General features: G+C 39.8%; 1 protein-coding gene across 6 annotated transcripts in view; it reads right to left on the reverse strand.

Annotated features, from left to right (window-relative positions):
* ICA1L (islet cell autoantigen 1 like) overlaps positions 1–22714 on the reverse strand; it is a 95324-nt gene that overhangs the window by 13138 nt on the left and 59472 nt on the right. For all 6 annotated transcript variants that reach the window (XM_031008827.3, XM_031008828.3, XM_055379415.2 and 3 more), the window contains 2 exons: positions 22245–22288; positions 7393–7467 (listed from right to left, as the gene is read on the reverse strand). In XM_031008827.3, the coding sequence (XP_030864687.1) occupies positions 7393–7467; positions 22245–22288 (119 nt within the window). The remainder of the gene's footprint in view (positions 1–7392; positions 7468–22244; positions 22289–22714) is intronic.

Consider the following 22714-nt stretch of genomic DNA (forward strand, 5'->3'; position numbering starts at 1 on the left):
TTTTGGATAACACAAACCCTGGTAATAGATACATTCTTCTTAACCACACATTGAAAATGTACAAAAGTTGATTATACTAAGGCACACACACACAAAAATTGTGTTCTTAAAGTAGGAACATTACAAACAACATGCTCTGATCATAATGCAATAAAAAGACAATTCTAAAATGAAACTATAAAAACAAAAATGTTGTTACACCTGTAAATCTTAAAACCTTCTACCAAACAACGTTGAAAAGGGAATGGACTTTCGGAAAAATAATGATGAAAATATTTTATATCATAATCCATGGTGTTAAGTAAAATATATAGAAGACCATTGGTTTGGACTGAGCTCTTGTACTAGACCCAACAGACCAAACCAAAATGGAGTCACTCATGCTAAAGTTCCATATCACCAAACCAAACTAAGTTATCTGGCCTTTCAAGAAATCAGGAGAGAGACATCATAGCCAAGTCCCCAAGCAGGCCAGTCCTAGCTGGCATGATAAGGAAGTCCCCTCTGCTTTAACGCTTACAAGAAAAGTAACTGCAATGATCAACCCACTTTTTGTTTTCTGTTTCTGCTTTCCCTGGTCCTTTTCTGTCTATAAAACCAACCTCCTCAGAACACTCATTCCATGTTATAGAATGGGGTGTTGCCTGATTCTAGAACTGCAAATAAAAGCCAATTGAGGTCTTTAAATTTGTTGTAATTTTACCTTTTGACAATAGAATACTTAAATGGCATGAACAAAGGAAAAATCCCATTCCTTAAACATTTTTATCAATAAAAATGAAAGGGAGAGGCATCACGGACCTGTACCCCAGCATAATTGGTGAAAGTTATTTTTCAAAATACATAAGCATTTAAAATCTCTGGAAATGGTCCCAAGGATATGCAGCAAATGAAGAAATATTTACTTAAGAAAATCTACTATAATTTAGGAAAAACAGCAAGAGTTTGTGGTATTTGAACTGAGAACCAGTCCCATCTTCCCGCTTTCCAACTTACTTAGCAAGATGGAGATTCCACTCCAGGCTGGTGCAGCCAGAACACAGGGCTCCTTCTCTCTCCAGCTGTCAGTCAACGGCTAGCTTCCCAGGAGGAGTAAGATGCCAGCATTTCACATCCCGTCCCCAGTTAGTTACCTGTTGCTGAGGCTAAGTCCTAGGTGAGTGCAGTCAATAGAGGCTCCCATCTCCTCCCCAGATCCCTCATGGGTTGGGAAGTCTGAGTTTGGTGTAGTGTGCTAAGAATATAGGGCCCCTGACCACTTGACCCTGCTAGTAAAGTGGTGGTTTCATGAAGAAAGAGGCAAGCCAAGAAGACCTAAGGCTACCGTCACTCTCCTGAGCTCCTAGAGCAAGGATGACACTCAGAAAGAAGTATGCCATTGTCCCCACTCCCAGCTCAAGCTCTGACTCAGAGATTTTCCTTGCAGGGAGTGAGGGAGAAGCCGACCATAAAACTGATGGTTCCTAATCCCTTTCCAAAGTCACTGACTTCATTTGTAACAGAGTGTAGAGAAATTCAACCCTAAGGATGCTCTCAAAACAGTGGAGGTTTTAGTAAAAGGCAACTGGAGAAGACTTATAGTGTATGAGTCTCAACATGTAGGCTAAACTGTAGGCCAGTTGCTTTGCCTGAAGGAACCAGGGAAAAAGCCAGCTGGGGTCACCACAAATTTCAGTGACCTTAAGAACTGTTTCTTTAAATGAGTCCAGATTTGATTGGTTTATTGTGTGGAACAATTTATGCTCCAGGGACTGTTGAAATCAATCAATAGAGCAATCAGCTGGAAGAAGCAAAAATGATAACTTGGACTTACAAAGAATTTTGTGCTTCCAAAGGCAAAATCGAGAAAATAAAAAGACTGGGACAAAATATTTACAAGTCATATATCTGATAAAGGGCTTTATAAAAAATATATAAACTCTTACAACTTAATAAGATAAGCAACCCAATTAAATAATGGTCAATAGAGTTGAATAGATTTGTCAATAAGGAAGATACATGAATAGAAAATAGCACATGAAAAGAGTCTCAACACCATCAGTCACTGGAGAAATGCAAATCAAAGCTACAAATTAAAAGCACTAGAATAGCCAGGCACTGTGGCTCACACCTGTAATCCCAACACTTTGGGAGGCTGAAGCAGGTGGATCTCCTTAGGTCAGGAGTTTGAGACCAGCCTGGCCAACATGGCAAGACCCTGTCTCTACTAAAAATACAAAATTAGCCAGGTGTGGTGGCGCATGCCTGTAATCCCAGCTACTCAGGAGGCAAGGTTGGAGAATCACTTGAACCTGGGAGGTGGAGGTTGCAGTGAGCTGAGATTGCACCATTGCACTCAAGCCTGGGCAACAAGAGCGAAACTCTGTCTCAAAAAAAAGCACTAGAATAACTGTTACTTAAAATATACCAGGCACGGTGGCTCATGTCTGTAATCCCAGCACTTTGGAAGGCTGAGGCAGGTGGATCACTTGAGGCCAGGAGTTCGAGACCAGCCTGGCCAACATGGTGAAACCCCATCTCTACTAAAAATACAAAAATTAGCTGGGTGTAGTGGCACATGCCTCTAATCCCAGCTACTCAGGAGGCTGAGGCAGGAGAACCACTTGAACCCAGGAGGTGGAGATGGCAGTGAGCTGAGATCATGCCACTGCACTCTAGCCTGGGTGACAGAGCAAGACTCTGTCTCAAAAAATAAAATAAAATATAGACAATACCAAATGTTGGCAAAGATGTGGAGAAACTAGAACCCTCACACTTTGCTGGTGGAAATAAAATGGTGCAATTATTTTGAAAAAAGTTTGGCAGTTCCTTAAGAAGTTAAATTCACCATACAACCTAGCAATTTCACTCCTGGGAATCTAACCAAGGAAAATGACAATGTATGCCTGCACAAAGAGAAGTACATGAATGTTCAGTAGTAGTAGTAGTATAATAGCCAAAAATTATAAACAATCCAAATGTCCATCAACTGGTAAATAAGTAAACATAAGATGGTATATCCATACAATGGAATACTATTGCTTAATAAAAAGTAATAAACTGGCCGGGTGCAGTGGCTCACACCTGTAATTCCAGCACTTTGTGAGGCTGACGCGGGCAGATCACAAGGTCAGGAGATCGAGACCATCCTGGCTAATACAGTGAAACTCCATCTCTACTAAAAATACAGAACAAATTAGCCGGGCATGGTGACACACGCCTGTAGTCCCAGCTACTGGGGAGGCTGAGGCAGGAGAATCACTTGAACCCAGAAGGCAGGTTGCAGTGGGCCGAGATCGCGCCACTGCACTCCAGCCTGGGCGACAGAGTGAGACTCGGTCTCAAAAAATAAAAAAATAATAATAATAAACTACTGATATATACAACAACATGGATGACTCTAAAAACCATTAAGTAGAAGATGCCAGAAATAAAGGACTACCTTTTGTATGGCTTCATTTATATGGAATGTCCAGAAAAGGCAAATTTATAGAGACAAAAACAGATTACTAATTACCTACGGCTTGGAGTGAATCAGAGATTAATCTAAAACAAGCATGAGAGAATTTGGGGGGTAATGGAAACATTCTAATATCCAACTGTGGTAATGGTTGCATAATCTAAATTTTCTAAAAATTAGGAACTGTTAGAATGGGTGAAATTTATGGTATTTAAATTATACCTAAATAGAGCTGTTAAAAATAAAAAGAAATTTTGTACAACTCTATTGCAAATAAATTTAAAAGTCTAGACAAAATGAATAACTTCTTAGAAAAATGTAATTTACTAAAATCAATCCCAGTACAGATTAAAAGCTTAAACGGACTGATTTCTATAGAGAGAGACAAAAAACACACACATACAAGAAAGCATTAGACCTAGATGTTTTCATAGGTTAAGAAATGAATAAGAGGCCGGGTGCAGTGGCTCACACTTAGCAAATCCCAGCACTTTGGGGAGCTGAGGCGGGCGGATCACCTGAGGTCAGGAGTTCAAGACCAGCATGGCCAACATGGCAATATCCCGTCTCTACTAAAAAAAAAAAAAAAAAAAAAAAATTAGCCAGGTGTGGTGGTGGGTGCATGTAATCCCAGCTACTCAGGAGGCTGAGCCAGGGAGAACTGCTTGAACCTGGGAGGTGGAGGTTCCAGTGAGCAGAGATCACACCACTGCACTCCAGCCTGGGTAACAGAGAGAGACTCCATCTCAAAAAAAAAAAAAAAGAAGAATGCAAAAAGAGCCAGGTGTGGTGGCTCATGCCTGTAATCCCAGCACTTTGGGAGGCCGAGGCTGGTGGAGCACCTGAGGTCAGGAGTTTGAGACCAGCCTGACCAACATGGTGAAACCCCATCTCTACTAAAAATACAAAATTAGCCAGGCATGGTGGCGTGCACCTGTAATCCCAGCTACTTGGGAGACTGAGGCAGGAGAATTGCTTGAACCTGGGAGGCAGAGGTTGCAGTGAGCCAAGAATGTGCCATTGTGCTCCAGCCAGGGCAACGAGTAAAACTCCAGCTCAAAAAAAAAAAAAAAAAAAAAAAGAATGCAAAAAGAGTAGTAAAATATTAGCAAGCAAAGTAGTATAAAATGACAAAGCTGGACTTACAACTGGAATGCAAACATGATATAATATCAGGAAACCTATTATTACAGTTCATCATATTAATATATTTAAGAAGAAAAAGCAAATAATTGCTGACATAGATACTGAAAAAGCTGCCAACAAAATTCAACAACTATTAGCCAGGTGTGGTGGTATGCACCTGTAATCCCAGCTACTTGGGAGGCTGAAGCACGAGAATCGCTTGAACCCAGGAGGCAGAGGTTGCAGTGAGCCAAGATCTCACCACTGCACTCCTGCCTGGGCGACACAGTGAGACTCCATCTCAAAAAAAAAAAAAAAATCAACAACCATTCCTAATAAAAATTCTTAAGAAAGTAAGTATGGATGGATGCTTCCTTAACATCATGAAATTATCTGTGTCCAAAGCCAGCATCTTAGTTCAGAAATATTATAGGCATTTCCACTGAAGTCAGGAAATGTTCACTACTAGTTAACATTGTTCTGAAGGTAGTAGCCAATGTAATTAAACAGGAGAAATCTATGAGTTGGTAAGAAGAAAAAAACAAGATTACCTCTATTTTCAGATGACATAACTCAAATAATAAAAGAATTCAGCTATATACCAGGATATAAAACTAACATGCAAAAGTGAATAGCATTCATATATACAAAATGACCAATGAAAATATATAATGGAAAAGAAAACCTCATTTACAATAGCAACCAGAAAGATAAAATACTTAGAAATAAACAACGGGAAGTGTTCAAAACCTGTATGAAAAAAAAAGTCTGAAAGATATACAAGTAAACTTTAACAAATGGAAGGATGTCCCTTGTTTTTCATGAGGATGTCTCAACATGATCAACCTGTCAGTTTTCACATTTACTGTGATTACAATAAAGTATCGAGCTTTTTAATAAAGCCCCACAATTTTATATTCAAACTGAAAAAGTAAACATGCAAAAATAGCTAAGAAAATAATAAAAAAAAAAAAGGAGGGGGGATTCTAGCCTTACCAGATACTAAAACTACAAGAAAGTTTCCTTTTCTTTTTTTTTTTCTTTTCGATTCTCCTGCCTCAGCCTCCCGAGTAGCTGGGACTACAGGCATGCGCCACCATGCCCAGTTAATTTTGTATATTTAGTAGAGACAGGGTTTCACCATGTTAGCCAGGCTGATCTCAAACTCCCGACCTCAGGTGATCCGCCCACCTTGGCCTCCCAAAGTGCTGGGATTACAGGCGTGAGCCACCGCGCCCGGCCCTAAAACTACACGAAAGTTTCTATAATTAAAACTATGTGGGCCAGGAGTGGTGGCCCACGCCTGTAATCCAGAGGCAGGAAGATCACCTGAGGTCAGGAATTCAAGACCAGCCTGACCAACATCGAGAAACTTTGCTTCTACTAAAAATACAAAATTAGCCACGCATGGTGGCGCATGCCTGTAATCCCAGCTACTTGGGAGGCTGAGGCAGGAGAATCGCTTGAACCTGGGAGGCAGAGGTTGCAGTGAGCCAAGATTGCACCATTGCACTCCAGCCTGGGCAACGAGGGCGACACTCCATCTCAAAAAAAAAAAAACAACAACTATGTGGCACTGGTGCATGCACACACCATTTGAAATATAAACAAAGTCTAGAAATACACCCAAGTAGAAAAAGAAATATAGTATATGACAAGATGTTATCTCAATACTAGTGTGATGGCATTTTAAAAAATTATATAAAGGGCTGGGCATGGTGGCTCACGTCTGTAATCCTAGCACTTTGGGAGGCTGAGGTGGGCAGATCACTTGAGGCCAGGAATTTGAGACCAGCCTGGCCACACGAGAAACCCCATCTCTACTAAAAATACAAAAAATTAGCTGGGCATGGTGGCGCACGCCTGTAATCCCGGCTATTTGGGAGGCTTAGGCACAAGAATTGCTTGAACCCAGAAGGCAAAGGTTGCAGTGAGCCAAGATCGTGCCACTGCTCTTCAGCCTGGATGACAGAGAGAGACTGTTAAAAAAAAGAAATTATATAAAGGATAGCCTTTGGGGGAAAAAAAAAGGTAACATTTGATCCATTGCTAACACTCTACACATGAATTAACTTCAAATGAATTCAAGACCTAAATGTAAAAAATAATACTACATAAATACCAGAAGAAAGCATAAGAGAATTCTTCTATAATCTGGGTTTAGAAAAAGCTTCCTGACTATGACTAAAGTCCAGATCCAATAAGAGAAAAGATTAACCAATTGGACTGTATTTAAAAGCTTTAAAAAATTTTTTTTAACTTAAAAAAATTTAAACAAAGTCACAAGACAAATGACAAACTAGGAGAAAATGTTTACAATCTAATTGCTTGAGAAAGATATTCAAGGTAGTTATTTAATGCTTAGGAAGTACCTTAAAGTTGATTTAGTCTTGATCCTCATTTTACAGATAAGGAAACCAGAACGTTGGGGGCATACTTTTGTTTCTTAAATAGTGATTTTAATTTATTTAATGTTGAATGACATTTACTATTTTGCTAGTATCTAATGACACTAGATATACAAACAATTGTATTCATTCATTGAACAAATATTTCCTGAGGCTTGTACTGCTGGTGGTTGAGATACATGAGACAGAAAAGCAGACACAGCCCTAGCTGTCCTGGTTATACGGATACGTTCTGATAGGACCCAAACATACAAAACAAATAATTATTTAATTTCCATTGTGATGTGCTACGAAGTAGAGGCACATAGTTGCATTCTTATGTAGAGACCCAGACAGTTTCTAATGTTAAGGAAATAAATGTTAAATAAAAATTGAAGAATTTTAAAGAATCATTCATATGTAGAGTGAAATGATTCTTACCATTTTCAGAGTTAGAAAACTGAGGTGCTCCAAATTCTCTCATTTGAGAATGTTTTTCATTGTGATCTTTGTTTGCTAAATCAAAAGCACATAAAAGAGAAGTTGAACAAGAAGAAATTCAGCAAGCTTATTTACTGTAATATTTTATCATTAGGTCAAGTGTTCAGTTGACCAAATCAGAATCGAAAACATACAAAAGGGAAACATAAAAATTTAAATAATCTTATATATAAAAATCACATTTGTGTGTGTATATATATGTGTGTGTGTGTGTATGTATGTGTGTATATATATATGTATATAAATGAAACATAATACCAGAGGTATTCAGGTACTCTATTAAGTCTCTGTCCCCTTGAAATGTAAAAGTTTTCACATTCCAAAGCCTGTTCCTTCCTTGGTGGAGCTGTTCTCATTCTAGGTCATTTTATACTTGTTCTGCCTGATCTCCATGCCTTGACACTCTGACACAATGGATGTTCATTTTACATGGAATGAATGAATATGGCCTACAATTTTATTATTGTTTAATTGACAAAAATATATAATTTGTCACATACAACATGTTGTTTTTATATGTAATACATTGCGAAATAGCTAAATTTAGCTAATTAACATTTGTATTGAACACTGCTCTCTTAACAATTGGTTGTTGTTGTTGTTTTTGAGACAGAGTCTTGCTCTGTCGCCCAAGCTGGAGTGCAGTGGCACAATCTCAGCTCACTGGAATCTCCACTTCTGGGGTTCAAGTGATTCTCCTACCAAAGCCTCCCAAGTAGCTGGGATTACAGGCATGCACCACCACACCTGACTAATTTTTATATTTTCAGTAGAGATGGGGTTTTGCCATGTTGGCCAGGCTGATCTTGAACTCCTGACCTCAAGTGATCCTCCTGCCTCGGCCTCCCAAACTGCTGGGATTACAGGTATGATCCACCATGCCCAGCCTCTCTTAACAATTTTCAAGAATATATTCTTATTAAATACAGTCACCACGTTTTACAATAGATCTTTTGAACTTACTCCTCCCTGTCTAGTTGAAATTTTGTATCCTTTGGCCGTCCCCCCAGTTCCTTCCCCACAACTACCTACCACTCTACTCTCTACTTCTATGAGTTCAACTTTTTAGCTTCCACATGTAAGTGAGATCATGTGGTATTTGTCTTTCTGTGGCTTATTTCACTTTGCGTAATGTCCTCTGGGTTCATTCATTTAGTCACAAATGACAGGATTTCCTTCTTTTTGAAGGCTGAATAGTATTCCATTGTGTACACATACCATAATTTTATTTATCTGTTCATCTGTTGATGAACACTTACAATGATTCCATATCTTGGCTATTGTGATTAAGGATATGGTCTACTTTTTTTTTGAGAAAGGGTCATGCTCTGTTGCCCAGGATGGAGTGCAATGGCGTGATCAGAGCTCACTACAGCCTCCAACTCCCAGGCTCAAGAGATCTTCCCACCTCAGTAGCTGGGACTACTCCCAAGTAGCTGGGACTATAGGTGTGTGTCACCATACCTGAATAATTTTTTTTAATTTTTTGTAGAAACAGGGTCTCACTATGTTACCCAGGCAAGTTTTGAACTTCCGGGCTCAAGCAATCCTCCCACCTTGGCCTCCCAAAGTGCCAGGATAACAACAGGTGTGAGCCACCATGCCTGGACAAGGATATGGTTTACTGTTAACAATTTGTACATATTTGTGGGGCACATGTGAAATTTCGCTATGTGTATATAATGAGTAGTGGTCAAGTCAGGGTATTTAGTGTGTTTGTCATCTGAGTACAATATATTTTTGTTAAGTATAATAACCGTACTCTGCTATCAAACTTTGATACATTCCTTCTATTTAACTGTTTGTTTGTATCCTTTAACTCACCTCTTCATCCTCCTCACTGCCCCCACCACTCACCCTTTCCAGTCTTTTATCTATTTTTCTACTCTCTACCTGAATGTGATCAAAATTTTTAGCTCCCACATATAAGTGAGAATGTATGATATTTGTCTTTTTGTGCCTGGCTTATTTCACTTAAGATAATGACCTCCAGTTCTATCCATGTTGCTGCAAATAATAGGATGTCATTCTTTTTATGGCTGAATAGTATTCCATTGTGTATATATACTACTTTTTCTTTATCCATTCATCCATTGATGGACACTTAGGGTTGATTCTATATCCTTGCTATTATGAATACTAATGCAATAATCGTGCGAGTGCAGGTATCACTTTGATATACTAATTTATTTTTCTTTGGATAGATAACCACTAGTGGATTACTGGATCAAATAATTGTATTTTTAATTTTATGAGCAATCTCTATACTGTTTTTCATAGTGGCTATACTAGTTTACATTCCCACCAACAGTGTATAAGAGTTCTCTTTTCTCTGCATCCTCACCAGCATCTGTTATTGTTTGTCTTTTTAATAATAGCCTTTCTGACTAGGGTAAGCTGATATCTCACTGTGGATTTGATTTGCATTTCCCTGATGATTAGTGATGTTTAGCACTGTTTCATATACCTATTGACCATTGGTATGTCTTCTTTTGAGAAATGTCTACTATTCATGTCCTTTGCCCACTTTTTAATGTTTATTTTTCTTGTTGAATTATTTGAGTTCCTCGTATATTCTGGATATTAGTCCCTTGCTGGAAGAACAGTTTGCAAGTATTTTATCCCATTGAAGAGACTGTAGCTACACTGTTGATAATTTATTTTGCTGTGCAGAAGCTTTTTAGTTTAATTAAGTCCCTTTTATCTATTTTTGGTTTTGTTCTCTGTGCTTCTGAGGTCTTAGTTGTAAATTCTTTGCCTAGAAAAACATCCAGGAGCATTTTCCTTAGGCTTTTCCCTCATATTTTAATAGCTTTGGCTCTCATATTTAAGTCCTTGATCCATTTTGAGTTGATTTTGTATATGGTGAGAGATAGGGGTCCAGGTTCATTGTTCTACATGGGGCTATTAAGGATATGGTCTACTTTTAATTCAAAGACTGCTTTATACTTTTTTTTTTTTTTTTTTTTAGATGGAGTGTCACTCTGTCGCCAGGCTGGAGTGCAGTGGCACGATCTCGGCTCACTGCATTCTCCGCCTCCCAGGTTTAAGCGATTCTCCTGCCTCAGCCTCCAGAGTAGCAGGGATTACAGGTACGCACCGCCACAGTCAGCTAAGTTTTTTTTTGTATTTTTAGTAGAGATGGGATTTCACCATGTTGGCCAGGATGGTCTCCATCTCCTGACTTCGTGATCTGCCAGCCTTGGCCTCCCAAAGTGCTGGGATTACAAGTGTGAGCCACCGCGCCTGGCCTGCTGCTTTATTCTTTTAAAAACTGGCCATAGCAATAAGCAGCATCTCCACATTTTTCACTTAAACTAGAGCTTGAGTAGTAATGATCTCACAGGAAAAGAAAGATCATACACATGGCAAAAGATAGCATACTCTTTTGTGATCAAAACAGCGCTGTCTTGTGTGTTTTTAAATGTTTTAAACATTTAAAAAGTCAAATATACAAACCAAAACCTCCATAGGCAAAACTCTACTAAAAAATTACTTCCAAGTTTTGAGCCTATATATCAAGACAAAAATAATTGTGCCCTATTGCAACAATGGGAGCCAGTTTTTGAGAGTCAGTTTTCTAATACTCCAGTCTGTATACATTGGATTCCATCTCTATGTCATTGGTTTACTCAGTATAGACACACATAGAGACAAAAAAAAGTATATGATTTTTATACTTTCTAACATCTTCAACTATTATGAGGGCCATTTTAAAAAATGAAATGTAAATTTCTCCTACATACAAGGGTGGAAAGTGTTGCTGTATAGAGAGCTTAAAGGATGTAATACATCTAAGGACAAGAAAGTAATAGCTCTATTACACTATTATTAAAATTCTATGCTCAGTTTGGGATACTATAAAAGAATATGGGAAAAGTAAAAAAAGGTAAAAACAACCAAAGTAATTAAAAGGAAAACACATTTAAAAAGGAAGATTTAAGTAAATCAGGGTGATTTAACCTTAAGATAAGGAAGCTAAAGGATGAATTAGATTTTAAGTTCAGATACATAATATAAAAATGTTAGAAATGTACAGAAGATTTAAAAATTTTCAAATGGACTTCATCAGTAAAGATTTTAGTTGAATATAGGAAAAAAAATAGAGGAGAAAATCTAGAAATGGAAAAGATTCCAGAGGTGGCTGGAGAAAGAAGTGAGAAGAATCCTGGTTGTGGGGAAGGGAACAGGTATTGGTGATGCAGAGGCAGAGTCACAGCAAGGAAGGTTTCAGGCTATAGAAATAGAGTTTGGGGAATGGAGAGATGTGTTAAAGAATCTTTAAGGAAATGCTGCTGGATAAGATGAAGGGTAACCTCAGTCCTCTCTCTTCCCCAGACATTTTCAGTAATGATCTGCTTTACCTTACAGTGCTTTTGGTATGGATTCATGTAGTTTGGTTTCATTTTATTTTAATGCTACAGATGCATGAAATTGGGATTAAGATAGGCAGATGAGTGAGAAAGGTCTAGCTCAAAGGCTTAGTTTTTTATTCCATTATATGAAACACCATTTGAGTGAATACCTCAGAGCATAAATGTTTGAGGGCATTTCTAATTACTTCCTCAGTAGAGTTCTTAAAGTAAAATTTCTCAAAGTCTGGGATGTTTACATTCTTCAGAAAATTTGTCCCATCCTTGCTAAATCTATAAAATACACTTTTTTCTCTGTTCTCCTGGCTTCTCTACATAAAATATAGGTTTAATGCATTGCTGGACTTGTTAGAAGTAAACAACAACAAAAATGTAAGCTGAAACCAGAGCTAGGAAAGAGAAGCAGCAAGCGAAGAAGAAAGGCAGGTGTGCTGTGGGCAATGCCTGTGCTGACACGGCCAGACAAGGCCCTTGGCAAACGCAAGGAAACTGAGCTGAGCCCACAATTCTACATTAAAATAAAGGCTCTGGAAGAGGGTTAAAGTGGTCACCAGGCTGTGAGTATTCCTTGACTCTGGGAAGAAGCAGTATGAATTTTCTTTTGCAAAAAATTATCTAGGCCTCTAGGAGTCCCACAGATTAAGAGCAAACAAATATTGGCTGGTATTCACAAATCACTAAAGGAAACAAGCTACCACAAGAATGCTGGGGTAAACCAACAAATAATAGATTTAGACCCCCCAAGGACTTCAAATATTTGTATTTTTGGATATGGATGTGAGTCAAAAAGTGAGAAAGAACAAGGGACTATAAAAATTAGGCAAATTTATAAAACAACAAATAGAACTTTTATAAATAAAAAGTATAGTTGTTGGGGAAAGAATCCTCGGTGTATACATTAAACAGTAGATTAGATGCAAGAGGAGACAATTAGTGAGAAACAGATCTGAAGAACTTACCTAGAATGTACTGTAGAGGGAAAGGGGGATGAAAACATGAAAGAGAAGTTAAAATATATGAGGAATTAATGAAAAGGTTCACCATAAGCTTATTAGAGTTCTGGAAGCAGAAAATAGAGAAAATGGAGGAGAGAGACTATTTTTAAAGATAATAGTTGAGTCATGCATATTTTATCACACTAAAAAAAATAATGGTTGAGCAGTTTCCAGAACTAGTAAAAGGCACAAATAAAAGAAATACAATTTATACCAGCAAAAATTAAAAAATAAAAATTGCACATTTAGACACACTGTACTGAAAGAGCAGAATACCAAAAACAAAGAGCATATCCTAAAAACGGCCAGATACAGAAATTGAATTAGAGCAAGACTGTCTCAAAAAAAGAAACAAAAAGTATCTAAACTAAAGGAGGTAGTCAAGGAGAAAGGAAAATGAACTCACAATGAAGATCTGAAATATAGAAAGAAATAGTAAGACAGGAAAAATATTGGTAAATCTCAATTTTTTTAATAAAACAAGAATGATGTTCTAATTTGTAGAAATTAGAAAAATCAGAAATGGAAATAAAATGTATAACTTTCAAATCAGTAAATGGCAGGGGCTGGGGAGGATGAAGAAAACTTTTAAAACAAATGAAAAAAAACCTCAAATAGTTCACAATGAACCAAAACAGGAGACAAAATAATGGGATTGGAAGGACAAAACAAATGGAAAACAGAAAATACAGGTCCAAATATAGTGACAATAAACAAATGGGCTAAACTTGCCAGTTAAAAGAATGAGAAGTTGACATACTGGGCTTTAAGAAAAAATCCAACTAAACCTTGTTTATGAGATGTATCTCAGTTATAAGGACATGGTGAGGGCTAGGCATGGTGGCTCACACCTGTAGTCCCAGCACTCTGGGAGTCCAAAGCAGGCAGATCACCTGAGGTCAGGAGTTCGAGACCAGCCTGGCCAACATGGCCAAACCCCGTCACTACTAAAAAATTAGCTGGGTGTGGTGGTGGGTGCCTGTAATCCCAGCTACTCAGGAGGACGAAGCAGGAGAATCGCTTGAACCCAGGAGGCAGAGGTCGTAGTGAGCTGAGTTTGCACCACTGCACTCCAGCCTGGGCGACAAAGCAAGACTCCATCTCAAAAAAAAAAAAAAAAAAAAAGAGGACATGGGAAGATTGAAAGGAAAAGGATGGAAAAGGGATACTAAGAAAACATTATTTAATAAAAGAAAGCTAGTTATGCTCTACTAATATAAAGAAGACTTTAAGCCAAAAATCATTATTATTATTGAGACAGGTTGTCACTCTGTCGACCATGCTGGAGTGCAGTGGAGCAATCTTGGCTCACTGCAGCCTCTACCTACCCACACTCAACTGATCGTTCCTCCTCAGTTTCTGGAGTAGCTGGGACTACAGGTGCACGCCACCACACCTGCCTAATTTTTTGTAGAGACGGGGTTTCACCATGTTGCCCAGGCTGGTCTCGAACTCCTGGGCTCAGGCTATCCGCCTGCCTGAGCCTCCCAAAGTGCCAGGATTACAGGCATGCACCACCACGCCTGGCCCCAAAAAGTATTATTAAAGCCAGAAAGGGTCACTATATAACAATAAAAAATTAATTCACCAAAAAGATATAAAAATTCTAAACTTGTATATACCCCTGTAGAAAGTAAAAAGTTTCTTCTTCAAATTTTCCTTCTCATTAAAAAAAAAATCATAAGTGTTAAAAATAATAGTTTCTTTTAAAGACTAACTTCCTTCAAGCCTCCTTGCTTTGTGCTAATAACTCTTTGTTAAGCCCTAATGTAGCTGTTAGACATGCTCACAGGCACGTAGTACATTCTATATCCTTGCACCTTACCCAAGATATTTGTGCTGGACATGCTTACAGGCACATTCCAGCTCGCAGCCTAAGACCCCTCCCCTGTTTGGCATAAGCAACTTCCTCTTTTCCTTTATTCTCCCTTGCCTTTACCTATTTAGAAAAATTTTAAACCGTTAGCCAATCGGGTTCAGTTTAGATTGTGAGGTCTGGCTCCAGCCAATGGAGACAGGACACAGTAGCAGGGACAAGCTGTGTAAGGGATAAAAATTACTTCCTCCCTTTGTTCAGGTGTGCTCTCACCATTGTTCCATCTGCGATGAGCACCCTTTCTACAAAAAGTAAAAATTGTCTTACTAAGAAAATTAAATTTATGTTCAAATGCTGTTTCTTTGTGGCACCAAGAAACAAACATTTCTAACACCCCCTACCCCCAGATCCTCAAAATACATCAAGTAAAAGACTACAGGACAAAGTTGAAAATCCAATTTAACAGTGGAAGATTTTAAAACACATTTCTCAACAAGTAAACAAAAATTAGTAAAGATATAGAAGACGTAGAGCAACACAAATAACAAGCTTGATTTAACAGATATAACCGGCTCCTGCATTCAACAGTTTGAGTATACATTCTTCTCAAGCAACATGAAACATTTACAAAACTTGGCTACTTTGTTATTCCATAAAGAAAAAGTTCCAATAATTCAAAGAATTAGTGTCATAAGAACACATTCTCTGACCGTGATGCAACTTGGTTAAAATCAATAACAAAAAGAGGAATTTTTATATTTCCATAATTTGGCAATTTCAGAAACACACTTCCAAATCACTCATGGTCATGAGTCATGGAAGATGGAATGAAAATTTTTAAATAACTGAAATTGAATGATAATGAAAATACTATATATCAAAATGTATGGACCTTCATACAATGGATTCATTAATAAAAAGGAAGGAAATCCTGATACAAGCCCCATCATGGATGAACCTCAAAAGCATTAAATGAAGTGAAAGAAGCTAGACATGAGAAGACCACATATTAGATGATTCTACTTACAAATGTCCAGAAAATACAAATTCATACAGACAAAAAGTACAGTAGTGGTTAGCTAGGGGTGGGAACAGGGATTATTGCAAATGGGCATAAGAGAGCTTAGTGAGGGGATGAAAATGTTCTAAAATTGATTAATGGAAATGGTAGTGCCACTCAGTAATAAATTAAAAATCACTGACATACACTTGAAATGAGTGAGTTTCATAATACATAAAGTATATCTTGATAAAGCTGTTTTAAAAGAAAACTTGTAAGATATAGGAAAATTAAAATTTTGAGGGAATATAGCCTTAAAGAAAGAAAGAAAGAAAGAAAGATGGCTGGGCATGGTGGCTCATATCTGTAATCCCAGCACTTGAGCAGGCTGAGGCAGGAGATCACTTGAGGCCAGGAGTTCAAGACCAACCTTGGCAACAAAGCAAGACAACAACAACAACAACAAACCAGAAAGAAAAACATCAAAGTAAAGAGAAGAAAATAATAAATATAGGAACTAAAATTTATAAAACCAAAAATATTCAATAGAGAGGATTAACAAAGCCAAAAGTTGGTTTGCTAAAAGAATAATAATAATAAACCATTGGCAAGATTAATCAAGAAAAAAGGGAGAAGGAACAAATGAATATCTGAAATTTAAAAGGGGAGATAACTACTGACATGGCAAAATTTAAAAGATAAAATAATAGCATGAATAGATGTTGAGACTACGGCAATGTTCGTTATATTTCCTTTGTGACTTAAAAAAAAGTTCTGTATTTGTGGGGTATAGGATCATACGCAAATGTAATTAGTTAACCTTTTGAACACATTTTGAAGCTAGGTTAGGTATACGAGTTCATGATTACAACGGTCTCTTACATTGTTTCTTTTATCCGTATGATCTATTTATGTGTGTACTTGAAAATACCTCGGCCAGGCACTGTGGCTCACGCCTGTAATCCCAGCACTTCGGGAGGCTGAGCCGAAAGCTCCAGCCAGCCAGCCAGCCAAGGAAGTGCTTACATCACCCCTCCTCCAATCCCAGGCAGTGCAGCTTACAGCTCCAGGAGAAACTCCTTTCCACTTGAGGAGAGGAGAAAGGAGAGTAAAGGGGACTTTGTCTTGCAACTTGGATACCAGCTCAGTCACAGTAGGATAGGGGACAAGGTAGAGTCCCAAGGCCCTCATTCCAAGCCCTAGCTCCCAGATCACATTTTTAGACATACCCAGGGCCAGAAGGGAATGCGCTGCCCTAAAGGGAAGGACCCACTCCTGGAAGGATTTATCAAATCCTTCCGAAGGCGGATTGCTTTGAGCCCAGGAGTTTGAGATCAGCCTGGGCAATAAGGCGAAACCCAGTCTCCAAAAAAAACACAAAAAGCTGGGTGAGGTAGCACACACATATAGTCCCAGCTACTCGGGAGGCTGAGGTGGGAGGATCACCTGAACCTGGGAAGTCAAGGCTGCAGTGAGCCATGATTGCACCACTGCACTCCGACATGGCTGACAGGAGTGAGACTCTGTCTCAAAAAGAAAAAAGAAGAAAAGGAAAAAAAAAAAAGAAAATATTTTTTCTTTTATTTATTGGTCACCTACTATGTGCTATGGAGTTTCTCAATATTACCTCTATCCCTAATGTCCCTGGTAAGATAGGCATAAATAACTCCTATTTCAGATGAGACAACTGAGAGAGCCATAAATGATATGTTTTAAAAAGCCAGGATCCAAACTCAGATTTTTCTGTTTTCAAAGCCTGTACTCTTCCTTACCACAGTGGTTCAAATATATGTCGACTGTATATATAACATGTATTTATTTTTTAAAGATAACACAAATTTCAGTATGAGGGAAAACTCAAAACTTAATCATGCAACCCTATAAACTGGACTTTTGCATTTAAAAGCACCTATCTCTGGGGAGAGGAGGCAGGGCAAGCTGGCTTAATAGAACTCTCCAGCCATCATTTCCCCCCTGTACCCCACAGGAACAACAAATTGAACAATTATCCATACAAGAAAGAACCTTCATAACAACCAAACATTGGGTGAGAGATCATATACCTGGTTTTAACTATGTATCACTGAAAGAGGCACTGAAGAAGATAGGAAAGTCTTGAATTGCCAACACCACCATTCCGCCATCTCTTGGCAGCGGCCACATGGTGTGGAGAGAGAATCTGTACTTGTGGGAGGGAGAGTGCAGTGATTGTGGGACTTTGCATTAGAACTCAGTGCTGCCTGCCACAGCTGAAAGCAACATGGGGCAGAATTCAGCCAGTACTCACAGAGGGGGCAGTTAGACCAGCCCCAGCCAGAGGGGAACCACCCATCCCACTGGTCAGAATCTGAGTTCCAGCAAGCCCCACCATGGCAAGCTAAAGCACTCTGGGGTTCCAAATAAACTTGAAAGGCAGTCTAGGCCACAAGTACTGCAATTCCTGGGTAAGTCCTGGTGTTGTGCTGGGCTTGGAGCCAGTGGAGTTAGGGTACATGTGACCTAGTGAGATACCAGCCAGCCAGCCAGCCAAGGAAGTGCTTACATCACCCCTCCTCCAGTCCCAGGCAGTGCAGCTTACAGCTCCAGGAGAAACTCCTTTCCGCTTGAGGAGAGGAGAAAGGAGAGTAAAGGGGACTTTGTCTTGCAACTTGGATACCAGCTCAGCCACAGTAGGATAGGGGACAAGGTAGAGTCCCAAGGCCCTCATTCCAAGCCCTAGCTCCCAGATCACATTTTTAGACATACCCAGGGCCAGAAGGGAATGCGCTTCCCTAAAGGGAAGGACCCAGTCCTGGAAGCATTTATCATCTGATGACTAAGAGACCCTGGGCCCTGAATAAACATCAGCAGCACCCAGGCAGTACTCACCATGGGACTTGGGTAAGACCCAGGGCTGTGCTGGCTTCAGGTGTGACCCAGTTCATTCTAAGCTATGGTGCCCACAGGGAGAGACTTCCTCTGCCTGAGGTAAGGAGAGGAAAGAGTAAAGGAACTTTTTATTGCAGCTTGGGCACCAGCTTGGCCACAGTGGGGTAGAGAACCAAGAAGTCACCTGGGGTCGTCAGTTCTAGCCTTTGGCTTCTAGATAGCATTTCTGGACCTGCCCTGGGCTAAAGGGGAGCCCACTACCTTGAAGGGAGAGTCCTAAAAATGGCAGCATTCACCACAAGCTGACTGAAGAGCCTTTGGGCCTTGGGTGAGTATCAGCGATAGCCAGGCAGTACCTGCTGCAGGGAGAGACTCCTTCCGCATAAGGAAAAAGGGAAGAGTGGGAAGGATTTTGTCTTACAGCTTGGGTGCCAGCTCAGCTGGTGTAGAATCGAGAACCAAGTAGATTCCTAAGGTTCCTGACTCTAGGCCCTGGCTCCCAGATGGCATTCTGGGATCTGCTCTAGGCTGGGGAGTAGCTTGCCACCCTGAAGAGAAGGACACAAGCCAGGCTGGATTTGCTTCCTGCTGATGGTAGAGCCCTTGGGCCTTGAGTGAATATTGGCAGTAGCCAGGCAGTGGTAACAGGAGGCCCAGGCTGAGACCCAGTATTTTGCTGGCTTTGGAGAAACTCCATGTGTTTGGGGGGAAGTAAGGGAAAAGAACAAGAGTCTCTGCCTGGTAATACAGGGAATTCTCCCAGATCTTACCCAAGACCACCACGGCAGTATCTCTACAATTGTGCAAGAGCCACAGCATTACTGGGCTTGGGGTGCCCCTGCCAATGCAGATACAGCTACAATGACCAAAGACTTAGATGACAGCAACTCAATGTTCTTTGAATACTTGGAAAACTTTCCCAAGAAGGACAGGTACAAACAAGCCCAGACTACAAAGACTATAATAAATACGTAACTCTTCAATGCCCAGACATTAACAAACATCCACAAGCATCAAGACCATACAGGAAAGCATGACCTCACCAAACAAATAGTGTACTAGTGACCAATCCTGAAGTGACAGAGATATGTGACCTTTCAGAGAGAGAATTCAAAATAGCTGTTTTGAGGAAGCTCAATGAAATTCAAGATAACACAGAGAAGGAATTCAGAATCCTATCAGGTAAACTTAACAAAGAGGTTAAAATAACTTTTAAAAATCAAGCAGAAATTCCAGAGTTGAAAAATTCAATTGATATAGTGAAGAACGCATCAGAGTCAACAGGAGTATTGATCAAGCAGAAGAATCAGTGAGTTTGAAGACCGGTTATCTGAAAATACAGTCAGAGGAGACAAAAGAAAAGAGAATAGGCCAGGTGCAGTACCTCACGCCTGTAATCCCAGTACTTCGAGAGGCCAAGTGGGTGGATCACCTGAGGTCAGGAGTTCAAGACTAGCCTGGGCAGCATGGAGAAACCCTGTCTCTACTAAAAATACAAAATTAACCGGGCATGGTAGTGCATGCCTGTAATCCCAGTTATTCGGGAGGCTAAGGCAGGGGAGAATCGTTTGAACCTGGGAGGCGGAGGTTGCTGTGAGCCGAGATGGTGCCACTGCACTCCAGCCTGGGCAACAAGAGTGAAACTCCATCTCAAAAAAAAAAAAAATTAGCTGGGCATGGTGGCAGACGCCTGAGGCAGGAGAATCACTTGAACCCAGGAGGCAGAGGTTGCAGTGTGCCAAGATTGTGCCATTACACTTGAGTCTGGGTGACAGATTGAAATTCTGTCTCAAAAAACGAAAAAAGAATAAAAAACAATGAAGCATGCCTACAGGATCTAGAGGATAGCCTCAGAAGGGCAAATATAAGAGTTATTGGCCTTAAAGAGGAGGTAGAGAAAGAGATGGGGTAGAAAGTTTATTCAAAGGGGGTAATAACAGAGAATTTCCCAAACCTAGAGAAAGATACCACTATCCAAGTACAAGAAGGTTATAGAATACCAAGCAGATTTAACCCAAAGAAATCTACCTCAAGGCATTTAGTAATCAAACTCCCAAAGGTCAAGGATAAAGAAAAGATCCTAAAAGCAGCAAAAGAAAAGAAACAAATCACATACAATGAAGCTCCAAAACGTCTGGCAGTAGACTTTTCAGTGGAAACCTTATAGGCCAGGAGAAAGTGGCATGACATTTAAACTGCTGAAGGAAAAAAACTTTTACCCAAGAATAGTATATCCAGTGAAAATATCCTCCAAAAATTGTTGTGGGAAGTCAGGGACCCCGAAGAGAGGGACCGGCTGAAGCCATGGCAGAAGAAGATTTCATGGACATTTATTAGTTCCCCAAATTAAAACTTTTATAATTTCTTATGCCTGTCTTTACTGCAATCTCTGAACATAAATTGTGAAGATTTCATGGACACTTATCACTTCCCCAGTCAATACCCTTGTGATTTCCTATGCCTGTCTATACTTTAATCTCTTAGTCCCGTCATCTTCGTAAGCTGAGGAGGATGTATGTCGCCTCAGGACCCTGTGATGATTGCATTAACTGCACAAATTGTAAAGCATGTGTGTTTGAACAATATGAAATCTGGATACCTTGAAAAAAGAACAGGATAACAGCAATGTTCAGGGAACAAGAGAGATAACCTTAAACTCTGACTGCTGGTGAGGCAGGCAGAACAGAGCCATATTTCTCTTCTTTCAAAAGCAAATAGGAGAAATATCGCTGAATTCTTTTTCTCAGCAAGGAACATCCCTGAGAAAGAGAATGTGTCCTTGAGGGTGGCCTCTAAAATGGCCGCTTTGGGGGCAGCTGTCTTTTATGGTCATAGCTGTGGGATGAAATAAGCCCTGGTCTCCTGTAGCGCTCCCAGGCTTATTAGGATGAGGAAATTCCCGCCTAATAAATTTTGGTCAGACCGGTTGCTCTCAAACCCTGTCTCCTGATAAGATGTTATCAATGACAATGGTGCCCGAAACTTCATTAGCAATTTTAACTTCGCCCCGGTCCTGTGGTCCTGTGATCTCACCCTGCCTCCATTTATCTTGTGATATCTTATTACCTTGTGAAGTATGTGATCTCTGTGACCCACACCCTATTCGTACACTCCCTCCCCTTTTGAAAATCACTAATAAAAACTTGCTGGTTTTGCGGCTTGTGGGGCATCACGGAAGCTGCTGACATGTGATGTCTCCCCCGGAAGCCCAGCTTTAAAATTTCTCTCTTTTGTACTCTGTCCCTTTATTTCTCAGACCAGCCGACACTTAGGGAAAATAGAAAAGAACCTACGTGAAATATCGGGGGTGAATTTCGCCTGATAAAAAATGAAGGAGAAACAGACTTGCCCAGACAAAACAAAAATTGATGGAGGCCGGGCGCGGTGGCTCACACCTGTATTCCCAGCAGTTTGGGAGGCCGAGGTGGGCGGATCGGATCACAAGGTCAGGAGATTGAGACCATCCTGGCTACTACAGTGAAACCCTGTCTCTACTAAAAATACAAAAAAAAATTAGCTGGGCATGGTGGCAGGCACCTGTAGTCCCAGCTACTCAGGAGGCTGAGGCAGGAGAATGGCATGAACCTGGGAGGCAGAGCTTGCAGTGAGCCGAGATCGTGCAACTGCACTCCAGCCTGGGGTACAGAGCAAGACTGTCTCAAAAAAAAAAAAAAGGCTGTGATAAACTATTTTGACATTTAAAATGTGACCATTTCAAAGTAATAAATTTACCATCTTACCTTGTTCACTCTCAAAGCTTGCTTCCTCATCAGACAAAACTAGCCTGAAGTAAAAACAAAAAAAAAAATGTAGATTTTTGTTATAATACACTTGTGATTCATATTCCCCAAACAGTTTTATATGGTTAAAAAAATTTTCTACTCAGGAAACATAAAATCGTTGTCCATTAGATCCCCTAAAATCTATATCTGGTGAATTTCCTACTTCTTTTATAGATCTATACAGACCTTTCACCCCTTATTCCTTCAATAAACATTTACTGAGTATCTACAAAGCACCAGGCATCATGCTCAGTACTCAATCTTCAAGAACCTTCACCATCAAAACCATAGAGTAAGAAGTTTCATTTTCAAGCCTTGAAAGGTTTTAAGAACACTTGCGAACTCGATCAAGGGAATGAAGAACTCCAGAAAAGATGGAGTACCCTATTTTGAACAACGAAGTGATGTTTGCAAGACACGTTAGCCTA

This window comes from Gorilla gorilla, chromosome 11 (genome assembly GCF_029281585.2).
Source record: "Gorilla gorilla gorilla isolate KB3781 chromosome 11, NHGRI_mGorGor1-v2.1_pri, whole genome shotgun sequence".
NCBI lineage: Eukaryota > Metazoa > Chordata > Mammalia > Primates > Hominidae > Gorilla > Gorilla gorilla.